Source organism: Gallinula chloropus (assembly GCF_964237585.1).
Source record: "Gallinula chloropus genome assembly, chromosome: 1".
Lineage (NCBI taxonomy): Eukaryota > Metazoa > Chordata > Aves > Gruiformes > Rallidae > Gallinula > Gallinula chloropus.
In genome coordinates, this window is record NC_140085.1 from 180,512,553 (window position 1) to 180,530,399 (window position 17,847).

At 39.1% G+C, this 17,847-nt stretch overlaps 1 protein-coding gene across 2 annotated transcripts in view; it reads left to right on the top strand.

Annotated features, from left to right (window-relative positions):
- The window catches only part of DGKH (diacylglycerol kinase eta), a gene marked incomplete at both ends in the record, with an annotated part of 164,725 nt that overhangs the window by 99,294 nt on the left and 47,584 nt on the right, over positions 1–17,847 (top strand). For both annotated transcript variants that reach the window (XM_084278141.1, XM_084278142.1), the window contains 2 exons: positions 11,889–11,993; positions 12,319–12,451. In XM_084278141.1, the coding sequence (XP_084134267.1) occupies positions 11,889–11,993; positions 12,319–12,451 (238 nt within the window). The remainder of the gene's footprint in view (positions 1–11,888; positions 11,994–12,318; positions 12,452–17,847) is intronic.

Here is a 17,847-nt window from a genome sequence, read left to right on the forward strand (position 1 = left end):
TGGCTCAAATAGTGGATACACCAACCAGAGGCAATGCATTGCTGGACCTGGTGCTCACCAATGTGGGGGAGATCATTAAAGGTCTTAAGGTTGGAGACAGCCTGGGCTGCAGTGACCATGCCCTAGTTGAGTTTGTAATCTCAAGGAATGTGGGTCTGGCGAAAAGTGGGACCAGGACACTGAACTTTAAGAGAGCAAACTTTAGGCTGTTTAAGGACTTGTTGGCCAAGATCTCCTGGGAGGTGGTCCTTAGAGACAGAAATGTTGAGGACAGCTGGCTACTCTTTAAGGATGCCTTTCTGAGAGCTCAAAGGCTCTCTATCCCCCTGAATAAAAAAGCGGGCAAGAGGGGCAGGAGGCCAGCATGGCTAAGCAAGGACCTGCTGGTCAAACTGAGGGAAAAGAAAGGCAAATACAAGCTCTGGAAGCAAGGGTGTGTAGCCTGGAAAGAATACAGGGATGCTGTTCAGACTTGCAGAGATGGGATCAGGAAAGCCAAGGTACAGATGGAACTGAACTTGGCAAGGGATGTTAAAAACAACAAGAAGGGATTTTACAGGTACATTGGCCAGAAGAGACGGGCCAAAGAGAACGTACCCCCCTTGGTAAATGAGGTGATTGTCCCTCTCTACTCTGCCCTCGTGAGGCCCCATCTGGAGTCCTGTGTCCAGATCTGGGGCCCCCAATACAAGAAGGATGTGGAACTGTTGGAAAAGGTTCAGAGGAGGGCCACAAGGATCATTAGAGGACTGGAGCACCTGCCCTACAAAGAGAGGGTGAGGGAGCTGGGCTTGTTCAGCCTGGAGAAGAGAAAGCTGTGTGGGGACCTCATTGCAGCCTTCCAGTACCTGAAGGGAGCTTATAGGCAGGAGGGGATTCAACTTTTTAAAAGAGCAGATAATGGCAGGACAAGGGGGAATGGACTAAAGCTAAAGGAGGGAAGGTTTAGATTAGATATTAGGGGGAAGTTTTTTACAGAGAGATTGGTGAGGTGCTGGAACAGGCTGCCCAGAGAATTAGTGGATGCCCTGTCCCTGGAGGTGTTCAAGGCCAGGTTGGATGGGGCCCTGGGCAGCCTTGTATAGATCCAGGCCTGGAGGTTGGTGTCCCTGCCTGTGGCAGGGGGGTTGTAACTCTATGATCCTTGGGGTCCCTTCCAACCCATGCCATTCTATGATTCTATGATTCCAACCTTGTGATTCTGTAATTCTGTCATGGTTTGGTATTTTTATAGGTTAGTGAGGCCAAATACTCCACTTAAGCAACAGTGCTTCAGCTGCAGTTAAAATTTGTATTGTTTAAGTTTATATAATTTTCTTCCAGAACTCTGATTACCTTATTTGCTATCCGTACTTCTGAATGTAGCTTCTCCCACTTCTTGGCTGGGGATGTAAAGTTTACTGGCATGTAATTTGTGTGGAACCAGCTTAAAGCACAAACCAGTTCTTTTCATCTTTGAATCCTCCTGTACAGCCAATGTTTTTAATGGGAGGTTGCCCAGTTGTATAGAAACTCAATTCTATTCTTGCAATTCGTCAGAATTTGGAGTTGAGTATTACAACTGAGCCTGAAGGCACGTTGCTTTTCAGGAGTTTATTTCAGCCTTGCTGTTCTGACATCAGTCAGCTTGCTGCTTATCGTTGAGATTAGCTGCTTCTAATTGATTTTAGAAAATTAACTTTTAATATTCACGATGGGCTTTGAAAACAGAATGTGTTGCCAGACCTTTGTAGTATGTTGGATAGATAGTGGTAATTTCTTAGACTTGGACATATTTTGCTTCCTTTCTTGCCACTCAGGGTTTTTTGCATTTGTTATCAAGGCTTTTCTGCAGGGACTAGGGGAACTTCAGGGGATGTGAGAACTGCTTAACCTTCCCCAAGCCACATCAAGAGGAAATGAGAAGAGCTGTTTCCCAGAGGAGTTTAGATCCTCTCATCTTTATGTTTGGGCTCTCCAGTCTTCTGTCTTTTCAACTATTGGAGACAAAGATAGTCCCAAGGCTGGGAATAATTATCTGAATAGTATTCCCCCCCCCTCTATTTAAATAATCTAACATCAATTCAGTTTTATTACTGACTCTTTGATTTGCCCAAAGTTCTGGGTCTTGATTGAACATTATTTAAGTGCAGAAATGCAAGTGGATACCAGTCAATGTACTTCTCTGATTCTGTCCTGCTTGTTTCAAAATCCAGTTTACTGCAGTTTGGTCTCAGTGGACATCAGCAGATAGTTTCTTTACTCATAACCTCAAGCCTCTTTCAGACACTATTCTACCTCTCTGTTTTTTTTTCCGTGGGCCACTCACCCAAAGGTTGCACTGACCTTTTCTGGGCTTTTTGCTGCTTCTCTTTCACCACCTTTCTTATTTCTCTAGTTTGGTAAAGTCTGCGTGCTCCTGTGTTGGGAGACTCCTGGGATCGTGGGGTCAGCATCTGCCTTCGATGCCGGCTTGTTCCAGCCTTGGAGTGGTTTCCTCTGGTTTCAGCTATTGCAAACAAACTTTTTTTCACTGCCTTGTTCTTAGCCTGGATGTTTAAACGTTCTAGTTTACTCTGTAGGAATACACTGGAGCACAGGTATCTGCATTTTTTTTCCTTTGTGAAAAATGTATTTTGTGTAAGTTTTTATGTATAGTCTCTGCTGATGTTCCCTTGAAGGGAGACACTCATGCCTGACTTCTCCCCTTAATAAACCCCAGGGACACAAAAGTAATGGATTTGTGTTTGGAAACATGTCACTTGTTCTTGATGAATTTCCACAAACAAAATTTCACATAGTTTACTCATTAGGTGTATTAATAAGTAATATTGGTAGTAGGGGGACTAGGTGATCTTGGAGGTCTTTCCCAACCTTAATGTCTCTGTGATTCTGTGAAATGTACTTAACTCAAGTTGAGTCTTGTGTGAAAACACTTTAATCTTCATGAACTTCTGCTATAGGTGTCTGTCTCAATTCAATATTATAATAATAACAATAATAGTGATCTAGGTATGGATAATGAGCTTACATTAGTATTCTGATTTTTTTTGTGTGAAGGGAAACAAATATCAGTGGTCTGTTCTCTGTGTGATGCTACCCTTAGGATCCCTCTCCACATGCTTTACATCATACTTATTCTTTAGATATGCAATCATTTCCTAGGCTTGGGTATGCTTTGAAATTTCCTTTACATTCCAGTTGAGTGTTAATGTTGCTAACAGTATATATTGATGATGGTGGGAGTTCAGACACATTTTTAGATGTCTTTGCTTAAAGTACCTTCCTCTGTCAGCCGAATTGCACTTTCAGAAACCACATTTTAAATTTTGCCTTTGGTGTGACAAGAAGGATCAGTGTGTGGCACCGTGTCAAGAAGGGGGAATGGCATTTCCAGCTAGCACAGGGCTGACAGAGGTCCTGGAGTGACATCCGTGAAGATCTTGGGGCTTTTTTTATTGCTTGGAGATGGAATAATTCCTGTGCTGGCCTCACCAGTGACTCAGCTTTGCACTGGTAGCTAACTCTTGGGATGGATTTAGCTTTTCCCTAGTTGTGAACTATCTGCTGTTTCATACAGATGCTGATTAGCCTCTAAATGACAAAGGCTTTTTGATGTTCCCAGGTCGAGCAATACACAAACCACAGAAAGAGAGGGGAAGTGCTTTGTATTCCATTTTGTTCAATTTTCCACTCAGGGTTGTTTGTTATGTTTTTTGTTTGGGTTTGCTTTTTTTTATTTATTTTCTATATTCAGGGAGCTTAGGAACAAATCAGAAACTGAAATAGCAAATTAATATGCTGAGGAAAAAAAAAAGACAAAAGCAATTAGTGTTCACTCGTGATGCACTTAGGGTTTTTCCTCCATTTACCATTTGCTCATTTTCCCCTGGCCTCTGACAGTGACTGAAAAACATAATGAAGCTGAGAGCTCTTTGGGTAACTTTGGGTGTGACTTTCAAGTTTTAAGCTCGTTATCTCTGACTTGATGTGCTGTCTCCCTTTCCCTAGAGTGTCTGGAGATGTTGAAGCTTTAAGTTTCATTATGAAAAAGCAATAAAGCATTTCAGACATGAGGCTAAAAATCCATAGATAAATCACTTGGGATTGAGCTGTTACAAGAATGCTGAATACTTTTCAGAAGAGGAAAACGAGGGGATGCTTAAAACTGTGACCATTCTGGGCTATATTGGACATTTTGGTTCTAGTTTACATTCACATTTCAAGCAGAAATTCACATTTGAGAAGAAATTTTTCAAAAATATCTCACAGAACATGTCCTTTTCCTCCTTTAGTTTCCTAAGAGTTTCTTTAATTTGTGAAGCACAATGAGAAGATTTGCACAGAGCTAAATGAAATAAAAATATCTTTTCTTTCTTCATGTGAAGCAGTTGGAGTGTTTGGAGAACAAACCCTGAGGACTGTTTTACACCTACCTATTCTCTGATGTTTCTTTCTCTTCTGGCTTTAAAAGTGGTTAATATACCTGGAGAAACTTTAAAAAGTATCCCTCAGTGCAGTTCCTATATACTAAATAATTTTATAAACAAAGCATTGATGTAAACTTTGAATAAATTTCCTGCTTGTAGTGAGCTTGTAGGATCCCTAGCTTCAAGCAGCTGGATCATTTTTAAACAGGCATCTGTTATTACAGATGAAGAAAACCAGTCATTTGCTGGTTTATTTTGTATAACTTTGCACCTTTATGCTGTTAAATATGTAACTGAATTTTTTCCTTTAAGCACAGGAACCATTCCATCTGATAGACAGGCAATGAGCTGGTGAAGCTGGAGCTTAGGGCACAGCAGCGCTAAGTAACATGTGTAACAAAACTTCATGTGAAACCTTTAAAGAAACATGCAGGCCTCAAACTATATCTGGCAGTTTTCAGTTTACGTTTATGAGAATGGTTTGTTGGTTTTTCTATATTTAAATACTGATTTAGGATAAATTTCTAATTCTGAAGTCGAAATTCATGAACACTGCCTACCCTGTTACTTGTAACTGTCTCATCATAAAGTTATACTTCTGAAGGAATAATATTTTTCTGTTAGCAGTTGGTTGATGCTGGGTATCTGAGGTTGGATTTGGGGAGCTGTAGATTTCTGACAAGGCAGCCTTTGTTGGACACTTTCTGTGTCTGTTTTACAGTTGCATGACGTAACTGGATTATTTGATTTACCTGGATTCGGTTTTCACAGAATCGCAGAGTGATTTGGGTGTTGGAAGGGACCTCTGGAGGTCATCTGGTCCAATCCCCCTGCTCAAGCAGGGACACCCAGAGCAGACTGCCCAGGACCATGTCCAGACGACTTTTCAGTATTTCCAAGGATGGAGACTCTATAACAACCTGTGCCGCTGCTCAGTCACCCGCACAGGAAGAAAATGTTTCCTGACGTTCATGCAGAGCCTCCAGTGTTTCAGATTTTGTCCATTGCCTCTTGCCCTGTCACTGGGCACCACTAGAGGGAAAGCCTGGCTCTGTCTTCTTTGCAGACTCCCTTCAGGTATTTATATATACAAATAATATCCTTCTGAGCCGTCTCTTCTCCAGGCTAAACAGTCCCAGTTCTCTCAGTGTTTCTTTACATGTCAGATGTTCCAAGCATCATCCTTATGGCCCTTCCCTGGACCAATATGTCCATGTCTCTCTTGCACTGAGCCAGCCCAGAACTGGATGCAGCACTCCAGGTGTGGCCTCACCAGTGCTCCGTAGAGCCAGGATCACCTCCCTCAACCTGTTGGCAGCACTCCTCCTAATGCAGCCCAGGACACCATTGACCTTTGCCACAAGGGTTCATGTTCCGTTTGTTGTCTGCCATGAGCCCCAGGTCCCTTTCTACCAAGTTGCTTTCCAGCTGATGGCACACACTGATGCCTGAGGTTGTCCTTTCCCAGGTGCAGGACTTTGGACTTGACCTTGTTGAACTGCATAAGGTTCCTGTCATTTCTCCAGCATATTGAGGTGTCTCTGGAGTGCAGCACAGCCCTCTGGGGTATCAGCAGCTCCTCCTGGTTTTGTGTCATCAGCAAACTTTCTGAGGGTGCACTCTGCCTCATTATAGAGATCATTAAGGAAGATGTTAAACAGGACTGGACCCAGTATTGAGCTTTGGAGTACACTGCTAGTTACTGGCTTCAACTAGCTTTTGTGCCACTGATCACCAACCTTGGAGCCTGGTCATTCAGCCAGTTTTCAATCTACCTCACTGTCTGCTCATCCAGCCCATGCTTCATCAGCTTCTTTATGAGGATCTGAAGGGTTACTGCTGAAAACCTTAATGAAGGCAAGGTGGACAATAACCATCTTTGTGTCTTCATTCACCAAGCCAGTCATCTCATCATAGGTTATCTGACTGATCAAGGATGACTTCCCCTTGGTGAATCTATGCTGACTATTCCCAATCACTTTCTTGTCTTTCATGTGCCTGTATGTATTCTAAGAGATGTTCTTTCATTTTCCTTAGATGTGATATAAGGCAAGGCCACCTAAATTACTCAGGCTGGATTCTACTGCAGAATGAAGTCAGAGTAGACCTTATATCTGTTTCTATGATGTAACCACTTCTGTCCTGCCTTTTAGTTAAGCCCACTTGTCCTGGTGACTGGTGCAGGAGTTGTTGTGTGGTACTAACCCATTTCTTCCCCCTCCTAAGAGGTTTTATTATGGGGTCCAAAACCACACATTACTTCATTACTTGTGAGCTTGGCAACAGTGAAATAGGAGAAGGCCAGCAAAAAGAGGGAAGCAACGTTTTAGTGGAGTAGACAGAGCTAATTGTTCTGATTATAAATTCTGTATTGTACTCAGGCAAATATAATAGCCATTTATTACTTGCCTTGCTTTTAAATCCTCTGTTCCCTTTGTAATTTATACTTTTTGCCTGTCTTGGCTCATCTTGAAAAATAATGGTGACGATTCACTATAAATCACCAACTACACCTTTGACAGTGACAGTACTGTTATAATTTATTTAGTATCCTCAATCCAATAAATTCAAGTACTGTAGAAAGCTGCCCAACTGTTAGCACTGTGATTTTTGCAGACAAAGCTGGTATGGGTACATCAGTGATCCCATCACTCTACGCCCACCACTGTGATGGAGGTGCCCTCTGTCCATCGCATTCATATGGACCCACCTGCACAGACAGAAAGCATTTGAGGCAGAGCATGTTATTTGCAATATTTGCAAGAACTCACTCACCAAAGTCTAGTAGCACAGAGAAGTTACAAAGCATTAAATCCGTTATGTTCCTGCCCCAGACATTGGGTCTGGTCCATAAAAGGAGAGGTGCAGGTGCTCTCTCATTATTATATCACCCTCTCTTCGTTAGTTCCAGAAAGACATTTTTAAAATATCTGTTTAGAGCACAGGAAAACCATTTCCCTTCCCATTTCAGATCCTAAGTGATGGTTCTACATTGCGAAGTCAATTCAAGAGCAGCCATACAAAGTGCTATTAGTGTAATGCCTGATAATAGTTTAGAGCAGCAGAAGGTGCCTTAATGCAAATATCATGTTGCAGGAAGCAGGGTGCTTTACAATAGCTGCTGTGTTGCTGCTGAGATATAGGCCATTATTTTCTTGATCAGCAAATGTAGTGTCTGCATTTTTCTTTGAATCAGTGAAAGAAACCAGAAATGCAGCCACCAAGCTTTGGAAACTTAATTTTCTTATATATTGCTGATGTGGTAGAATATGTTAAGAATTAGGTGATAGGCTTTAATTGAACTCCTGATTTTATTTTATGGATTGTAAGTCTAAACCCATTGAATGGAAGGCATAAAGAATGTTCTCTGTAAAGTCAGCCCCTTTGAGAGGTGAAGGTGCTTTCAAATTTACACTGAATTTAATGGCAATTTTATTTCCTTTCAGGAATTTAAGCTTGTTCCTAATAGGTGCTGTCTGAAAGAAAACTTGCAGCAGTAGCCCCAAACTTGACAGCATAATTTTCACTGAAGTGATTCCCAAGTGTATGTGTGTGTATTGTTAGAAGCCAAATTATCCTAGAGTCAACGTGTGAAAAGTCAAATTTATGGCAAGACCTATGGGGTGGCAGACAGATCCATGTCCTCTCGTTCCCTCCTTCATTCCCCACTCAACTCACCCTGTTTTTCTGAACAGAACAAAAACATTACTGCAGTGATGGACCTTTTTTCTTACTATCCAGACATTCTTTATTCCCCACAATGTTTTAGGGCTTGGATTGTTTGCCTTAAACTTTTAAGTCTGTATATGCATACTCCCACTCTCTCAGTTTCATTACTTTCCAATATACTGCAGTATCTGGCTTTTGATAACTCTCTCTTCCAAAATCAGCAATGACTTCTTGGCTACTTGACAACAGTGAAAATTTTCAAAGTAACTTAATCTTCTAAATTAAATCTGCTTGATTTATTTATTTTTAAGGCTTTTTGTCTGTTTTCATCCTTCTTGATTTGTCTCCTGCTTTGTCAGCGTGTGAACCATTAGCACCTGAGTTCCTCCAAGATTTAAGAGGTTTTTTTCTCATTCTTAAGTCACCTCAGTGGTCTTCCATTGTTTCCTGTGTCACTTCCTTTGTTACTATATTATAAAATTTCTTCTTGTCTGTTGAGAGTTTAGCATATCCAGAGTGATATATAAATAATAATATTTGGTTCAGCAAGCCTTAATTTTAAAAAGAAGTAATATGTGATATCAGAAAACACACTGACTTTGGTGGGCAGAAGAAAAGGTACAGGACTTTGAATATGGCTACATGTAGAGATAAGATTACTAGCAAAATCCACATTTACGTGGCTGGAATGTAGTTTTAAGGAGAACTAAATTAATTTTAATTTTAATTTTGATTATGTTATGTCTGTATATAGGTTCAACTGTCTTAATGTATGCACTCTAAGCATCCCACTCAAGTTAGTTAATCATAACTTCCTGTAGGCGTCCATAAGAATGCATGCCTTCTGTGTAAATGCACATTAGAAGGTCTTTCTCAGTTTAGGATAAACAAGAGCAGCTATACTGAGGTAGCATAAAGCTCATAACCCCATACTGAATCAAAGTAGTATAAAAACATTAGGAGGTTCTTGAGTAGAAAGAGCATAAGCAGTGGAGCATGTGCAGTGATTCTTCCCTTTGTGTAACGTGCCAACATTCACTTGTTGGCTTTTGAGGGCTTGCTAAGTTGAAGGTTTCAGATACTGTGTTTTATACTATATGATGTATCTGTTCATGGTGAACTTGTCAAATACCTTTCTAGACAGTTACACTTCTGATCTTCTAAACATCCTTTTGGAGTAATTCTCAAGTCTTAAGTATTCCTTACATTTAGGAAAAAAACACTTCTTGTTGTTTGAGAATTATTTCCTTGGTTCCCTGAGTTTTTCTGTTACATGAAATATCTAATAAATGCTGAGCACATCTTCTGCATGATTTTGTAGACTGAAATAGATGAGAACCTCAATGGACTGCTTAGTTTCTCCCTTTTTAAAAGAAAAATTCCATGCATTGTTATTTTTTGTATATTTTGCATTTTGTCTTTTTTTCCTGTTATGTTCCTTCTTGAAGTTTGTTAAAATAAGTAAATCATAGGAATATTCTAGCTCAATCATCATGTTATAGACATATTTACAAATATATATCTTTCCACTTTCTAGTACAAGTATTATTTGATCCTACGTTTGTGCCGTCATCACTGTATAATTTAACTTTCAGACTGTTGAAACGTGCTGAACTTCGTAGAATTTATTGTGCTCTTAATTTAAGAACAATGGGGTATGGGGTTTCCTGGTACATTTACATGTGTTAGTGAGCAATGTTTGGTGACATGATTTGGTTGTCAATACACTGGTGTGTTTAACCTTTTTTGATGGCCTCTGGTGTCCCACCTGCCTTATTTATAGCTGCTGTTCTGGGTGCTATGGTCCTCTGTCAGATTTACTTCTCCCATGCTGATGCTTTGGAGACCAAAGGACATCTCCATTGTCACTAGATAATTGTGTATGAACAACTGAACTGAGGCCTTGATTTTGGATGCAGGGACACACAGACATGCATGGAGCATTTCTGTGATCAGCAACATTACAGACATGAGTAATATCATTAAGTGTGACTTGAAAAGATCAAGATTGACGAGAGTCTTCAGCAATTAATGCAGCTGTTGTTGCTTAATGGCATTTCACAACATCTGGTTACAGGTTGGCATCAGTAATGAGCGTGGAGGGAGGATGGACATGAAGTGCAGACTTTTGGATTGACTTGCCTGTACTTAATCTGTATTATAATGTCACGCTAGATAATAGGAAATAATCTGGTGTGTGTATTTTCCCAAATAAGATTTCTGAGTCCACTGGAACCTGGAAATTCCAGCAGAATGCTGATTGTTGTTGGAGCCAGGGTTATATTATGATTTAATGGGTTTTCTGGGCTTCATTTGATGACCTGGCCTAGAAAAACATTTTGAAGTAATAAAGCGTCTGTTTGGCTCCAAACTAATGAGAGAAGCATTGCTCTTTGCATTAACTGTTCTTTAGGAAGAGCTGTGGAGAGCGACTAATAAACGTTATTTAAAAGCTTAAGCAAGATTGAAGGAAATAGAAAACAGAGAAACTATTCCATTCCATGAGAAGTGAGTACATAAAAAAAAAAAAAAAGTCAAAAAAAGCCAAGCCCACAGGGGTTTTGCCTCTGCTCCATGTGACTTGCAGCTTGCTGCACTTCACTTACGTTGCCTCTGAGATATGTTAAAGTGCAGCTCGGTTTAATGAAGAAGCGGATAGGACAAGTCAAGGCTAGAGACTATTTACAGCAGAGGGTGGGTAAGTAAATGCAGCTGTAGATAAGTGTTTACTAATGTGCAATTGTTACAGTATTTAGCCTGTAGCATTTAAAACAATCCTGGGAGCTATCATTTTTTGGTGGTCCGTCCTTTGTTTTACTTGAGTGATTTGCAAATGTAGGTGGGACATACTATGTGATGGATTTATGTATAAGAAAGAGGATGCAATTTTTTTCCAGACTTCCTAGAATAAAACAAATAACTTTCATTTCATGTACTTATTTAGTTTTAAATTCTTTGCTGCGTAAGTAACTGCTTCATCTATTTTAGTGGAATGCCCAAAATAATTTCAGTGGGAGTTAGCTGATAGTTTCTGGTGCCTTGTTGTTATTTTAATTATTTTTCTACTGGTGAGGAGAGGGGAAAGCAGCTTTTACTCTGAATCTCCTAGATGCAGCATTTTCAGATTTCTAGACTCCAACTCCAGACCACTGAAAACTCTCCAGCACCAACTTGTTCCAGGAATTCGTTCAACCATCCTAGTAGGATATGATTTCAGCTGTTTGCTTTTGTTTTCTGTATCTTTTTATAAAGGGTTGTATATGTACTTATACTGAGTTTTCTAAAGTGCTGGTTTAAATGTTTAAATTTGTATAAATTTAATATCAATATACAAGATGGAGAAATGTGGTGAGAGCTTTTTGTTGTTGTTGTTTAAGACTTCCAGGCATTTGATTTTGATTTGGTTTGTCTCTAGTGATTGGAATAGTCCTTGCAGTAGCTATAATGCTGTTATGAAATAGGATTGCAATCTTAGTCAATTAGTAATTTCCAGAACAGTTGTTTTAGCAGTTTGAGTGCCTGACATTTGAGTATTTAATTCTTAGTGCATAGGCAAAGAGCTGAGGAGGCATGATCAATATACATCAGGAAGACCTATACTGAAGCCTTATTCGGAACTTGGGAAGTGAAAAAGGAAAAGCAAACTCCTTCATTGTTGGTAGTGAGTTAAATAAAGTATTTTTAGCATTTAATATCTTGCAGTCTAGGGTGTGTCTTCCTTTTGCATAATCTCACAGGAAAGAGTACATTAACTATAGCGTATCATGAGTTTTACTACCTGAATTAATCAGAAAAATTTCTCTTTTTCAGATAATCACTCCATTTAGGAGACTAATATTGTGTGCTGAAAATAGAAAAGAAATGGAGGACTGGATAAGCTCTCTGAAGTCTGTTCAGTCCAGAGAACACTATGAGGTAAGTTGACATCCCTGTTGGTGCAACCTGTTCTAGCTCAGCAGATCAAGCTACAGGACACAGAACTGGCGTAGTCACCCTCCTTAGTGTGACAAGTGTGTCGAGTCAGTGTCAAGCTTCATGCTAAGACCTATACTAGCAAAATGAGAGCTTGTTATCACACAGTTTTTTAGGAGTTTGGAGGGAGAGCAGGCTAAATACCCTTTGGAAAATACTTTAGGTGAACATTGCGCTGTTGTCCCCTGTAATTTGGAACCGTAGGTAATTTCAGTCACCGTAGCTGTGTTCTGTACTTGCAAATTTGTCTTAACTTCTCCTTTACTAGACCGCACAGTTTAATGTGGAACATTTCTCAGGGATGCATAACTGGTACGCCTGCTCCCATGCCCGACCTACCTTCTGTAACGTGTGTAGAGAGAGCCTCTCCGGAGTCACTTCTCACGGCCTGTCTTGTGAAGGTAAAAATAAATCCTTTCTTACCCTCTTTGTAATGCTGTGTACGTAGAGAGATGGCTGAAAGTTTAAGACAAGTAATGACTCTGAAATTAATGAGTAAGAAAAAAGCCTGAAGGGAGAAATCTATTCACTGGAGTGATTTTCCCTTGTGCAGAGGTACCGCTAATGATGTGGCCCACCTTCTTCGTGATCTGGGTGCCTTTATCTAACTCGTTCCTTCTGCAGCGACCAGTCTGGAATGTGTGTGCCTGCATGGATGGTTTGAAAGAAAAGATAGGATTTCTTTGATTTGCCCTTCAAAAATGTAGATGTGAAACACAATAGTCTTTACTGGTTTGCAGAATTGGCATTCCTCAGGGAAAAAGCTGTAATGGTAGATTTTGCCTAAAATCTATAAAAATTCCTAGCACTGTTCAGCTCTTTGCCCTCTGATTCTTGTTTGCTTTGTTGCTGTTGCCTGATCCTGTGGTGCAGGCAGGACAGATGAGGACGGATTTATTGCTTTAAAAATTCTCTCATGTGGTGAGGGGGTAGAGATGTAGATGGCTTTGCATTTTGATGGTGTGTCAGGTGAAATCCAGCAGAAAGTAAAAGGATGTGTGGCTAAGATTTCAGCATTATTCTTGTCTGGAGAAATGTTCATAATAAACCTGAAAGAGCTTATATATTTTCTGCTGCAAGTTCTGTGAAAAAGCAGTAACAAGTCTACTTGTGTTGGAATCCAGCAGAAAATAAAGCATCAGCGTGGCCTTACGGTGTCTATAAAATGTGGAGAGACTTAATTACAAAATAGGTAATTGTCCAGAAAAGTTATATTTTGGATGCATGTTACACGACTGCAAATGTATTTCTGTTATTGATGCCGTTATAATACTTCAAGTCTGAGCATGATAATGTGTATTAAGGAAATACTACGAAGGAAACATTAACTCACTGTCCTGAGTTGTCCCTGCTTTTAATGTAGCTAATGGTGCAGTTGCCAAGGAATGGGATGAACTCGTTTCATAGAAATGAGAAGCAGCATAGTTACTTCCAGCTTCTCTGCTCTATGTTTTCTTCTTTCTATTATATAAGTTGCTTGGACAGTTTAGAGGCAATTGGAGTATTTTTGATGTCTGATACTGGCAGGTGGAAGTATCATGTGCTTAACGAAATGCAGGTGTATTGCCTCTGTGTACAAATAGTTATATTTGCTCAGGCAAAGGACAGACTTCTTTCATAAAAAATTTGTCCTTTTGTAAGTTAATATTAGAGCTATTTTAGGCAGTTCAGTGAGAATTATTCTTGTAAGATTATCAGTGTTAATGGTTGTAGTTCATTGTTTTCTGGTTCTTCAGTGTCTTATTTTGCTTCTAGATATGATTTTAATTTCTAAAGTGTTGGCATTAACTTTCCTTAATTTCCAGATTTATACATTGTCAACTTTCTGCATAACTTAATACAAACTAATGTTACACTTACCCACATTGCTGATGCCAGTTGATCTTTGATCTTTGAGCTGTTTTTACAAATGGCTTTTAATGGTCGATGGGATTTGCTTCCACTGGTTCAGTTTCATAAACATCTATCACCTGAATTGGTTGATGGGCAGATACTATGATATTCTTTTATCTATTAATAAGTTCATGTCCTCCTACTTTTTAGCTACTTGTTTATATATTTCTCCCTGTGTTTTTTCCAAGTATTTTTAAAAATAAAAGGGGAATTGAACTCCTTTATATCTTCATAGAAGTGTATTTTTGTTTGATACTACTTCTTTCTCTGAATGTCGTACATGACAGTTCATATTTACTTGCTTCTGTTGCATGCACTTCTAATGCATTTCATCATCTAATTTTTTTTCCATACCCTGTATTAGCAATATACACTGTTTGAGGAGATGATGTAGGAAGTGTGGAGTCATAAGATTCCCCAGACATGTTCTGTGCTACTTTTTCTCATTACATCTTTAAAAGTTCTGTTTAAATATTCATGCCTGACATCTGAAACCTCCAGTGCTGCTTTACGCTAGGAATCCATTTATATCTATACTAAATTCAATTATTTGTGTGGTCATTGATCCCAGGCTACTCTATTATGTCTTGTATTGAGAAGCATGAGAGGCTTCTTCTCAGGAGAATTTGGAGCTTTTCCTCCTCAATGATTTGGGTTACTGGCACAAAAAGTTATCTTGAAAGTAGCTGAGAGTCTTTGTACTTGTTGTGGTCTGATTCTTTAAAAAAAAAAATCCCATCGCTTACATTTTGCAGCTCATGATATCTTAGAAGATCAGTCCTGTAATATTTTATTCTATTAGATCTGCTTGTCTTCAACAGTGCAACACAACTGGGTTTTTTTTTTAGCCTGACCACACAACCATCCTCATCTCTTTTGGAGATAAAGTGGGTGCTGCCTTCTTTCAGGGCCCCTTCCCTCTCAGTACCCTTCAGCAATGGCTGACCAAATTCATTGCAGCTCACTTTGAAGATACTCCTATAAGTTTTGTTGAAGCCAGTGTAGTAAAAGAGTATATCCTAATGCCTTCACAGGAGAAAAGATTGTAGAGTGAGCTTCCATCTTTTTAGAAATCAAATAATTCACACGTATATCAAACTGAAGATGTAAATTCATACCAAAACAGGCTTCATTCTTTCTACTGATCAAAACATCTGACTTTATAAAAAAATTATACATGTTTTTCTTCCCACTAGTTTCTTCTTCTTCTTAGGAGGTAATTTACTTTTCAAGTACTGTCTATATATTGTATTGATAAACAAAAGATTACCTCTATCTAGCCATAAATGAATGATTCCCCTCTACATTTGTCCACAGAATGTCCCTTACTAGGACAGAGATTTATTTTTTTTTCTTGCTTTGGAAGTTGTTCCAAACTAGCTGAATCAAGTAAGGCTTTTGTTCTTCATGCTCCTGAAGTGTTTTACTTACTGAGAGTTTAACTTGCTGTATGCTCACGAGTCTAAGCTTAAGAGGGAAACATAGGGACACGTGGAGTCTTTAGGTAAGGAACTATAGATTATTATCTACAGAAACCCTCCAAAGCTCTTTAGCTTCAATTATGATGTATTAAACCCACATTTCTATGAAAGTCATTGCCAGTGGAACACTGCCTTTATGATTATTCTCAAAGATGTATTTCTCTATGTAGTATTATCATTGTCATGACTGAATCTTGATTATTGAATATGAAATGCACCTGATAAGCTGGAGATTGCAGTTTGAATGAGGTGCTTTCTCCTGTGCTGAATTGCACAGGCAAACAGTATTGAAAAGACATTTTAGAATCATGAAGTCAAGCAATAAGGAAATACTGGGAAAACTGCCTCTTGAAATGCACTTTGTGCAGTTGGTCTGTTTTCATTATGATTGGGTGATCTAACCCAATATACAAGATATTATACATAACATTAGTTGGGTAGCTGCCAGGATTTTTGCTACATTTTTTTTCACAAGTTTAAAAGCAAATACTGAATGAAATGGTCAGGAAGAGGAGGGGTGTTCATAGTTTAAGAATTAAGGAATAATACAATACTCTGTGGATTTGTATCACACTGTATCCCTCTGTAATACATAGGAAATCACTTGAATGGGATTTTTGATCAAATTAATAGTTGCATGTTAGTTTTCTGTAACTGCAAGAATTAGTTGAAGCTGTGTTTTGAAGTCACTAATATTTTGAAGATATACAGTGTTGAGAAGAAGGTCTTAATTATCTTTTTGATAGCCAGACTTAGTGGCCAAAGTTGCCATTAACCTTTCTGTGCTTCGTTTATCCCTTTCTTGAAATGGGTATAAAATCAAACCCTTATTTTGGCAGCCCACTGTGAAAACAAAGGTGTTTTTTTAAGCATCTGAATGTTTTATAAAACTTCTTTTTCTGTGCAATAGAACCTATGATAATGTTCAGTAATGTCATCTTTTCTTCATTATAGATAATAGTAGTTATAGATTTAATCACTCTGTCTGACAGGAGATGTTGGGACAACTAATTAGGTTGTTCTCTTGGTTGGCTTCCTGAGAGATCTGCTTTGTAATCCAAGTAGAAATATGTTCACAACGAATTAAAGTTTAAAATAATGTTCTAAAAATATTCTAGATTTGGTTTGGCTATTTTTTTTCTTTGCTGACCTTTCACTGGGAAGTAGTGGCAATTGATGTCTAGCAGTATGTCTGCATGTTTCCAAGATTTCAGACATTAGACTGGTTCATATATGGGCTGCAGTGTCACCTGAGTCAAAAGAAATTAGGAGGTAGTGATAACTAATGTTGAGGTTTGATTCAAAATTTCCCTTTCTATACCCGTCCCTTCTGTCCTGCTATGTATTTTGCTCAAAAGTTCCATCTGTGTCTTAAGGTCCTTGCTTTTGATAATGTTCAATGCTCAGAGTAACAGGAATTGTTTGGTGATGCTGAGATTGCAGACCTACAGAAAGTCTGTTCTGAGGCTTACTAAGTTATGTGCCATTCCCACAAAGCAGATGTTAGCTGTGACTTGCCATCTGTAGGGTGGCTTCCTGCAACTCTTCAGATCCTGGGTCTGATTTTCCCCTTGCTTTGTTAAGGGAGCAGAGATTGAGTACAGGAGTACAGGCCCTGAGATACAATTGAACTCTGTAGGATTTGAAAATACCTTTACTTTGCTGTGCCGTAGTCATTTGGGACTTCCTACTGACCCACATCCCTGATTTGTTTATTTTGATCTGTGTGGCAAAGACAAATGCCTATTGTTTGTGGTATGTGCCACATTCAAGTGGCAGAACTGCTCAAGGCCCAACACTTTTGAAAAGGCAGCCTGTGCTGCTGTGAGAGCCGACTTCTTCGGATGCTCAGAACCAGCTTAGGTTGGCAAGCACACAATATGATGCTGAGCTATTTTGAAAATGTGATCCTACCCTGTTAGTTGAGTAATATGAGATATTTGCACACTTTGGGTCTATGAATGTTACTTTTTGAAATAACCAGGGGAATTACTGTAAAAGCAGCAAAAGGCCTTGTTCAGTTTCCTTCTCTTTCTTTGAGCTAAGCACATACTTTCAACATATTTTCCAGAACAAGGATGATTGCTCTCAAACCCAAAATGCTGCTTGCATAGTCTCAATTCACTTTTTTAATTGATCTGGCAAACTATCAGTGGAATTAAAATGAGAAATTTATGATTCACAAGACCTTTTGTACCATAGGTTAATGTTTTTAATGGTGGACAAGCATCGGGCCAAAGCTTTTGAGAGTTTCCTGTCAAATATTTGTTTGAAAAGAGACTACTACTTCTGATCTGCTGGCTAGTTCTCATAAACCTTTAATGGTCTTTGCCAAAATAATTTATATAATGCACTCTAAATAGAATGATGTCATGCACTTCCAGTAACAGGAATACCCATACTTGTATACATCAGTCTGTTTG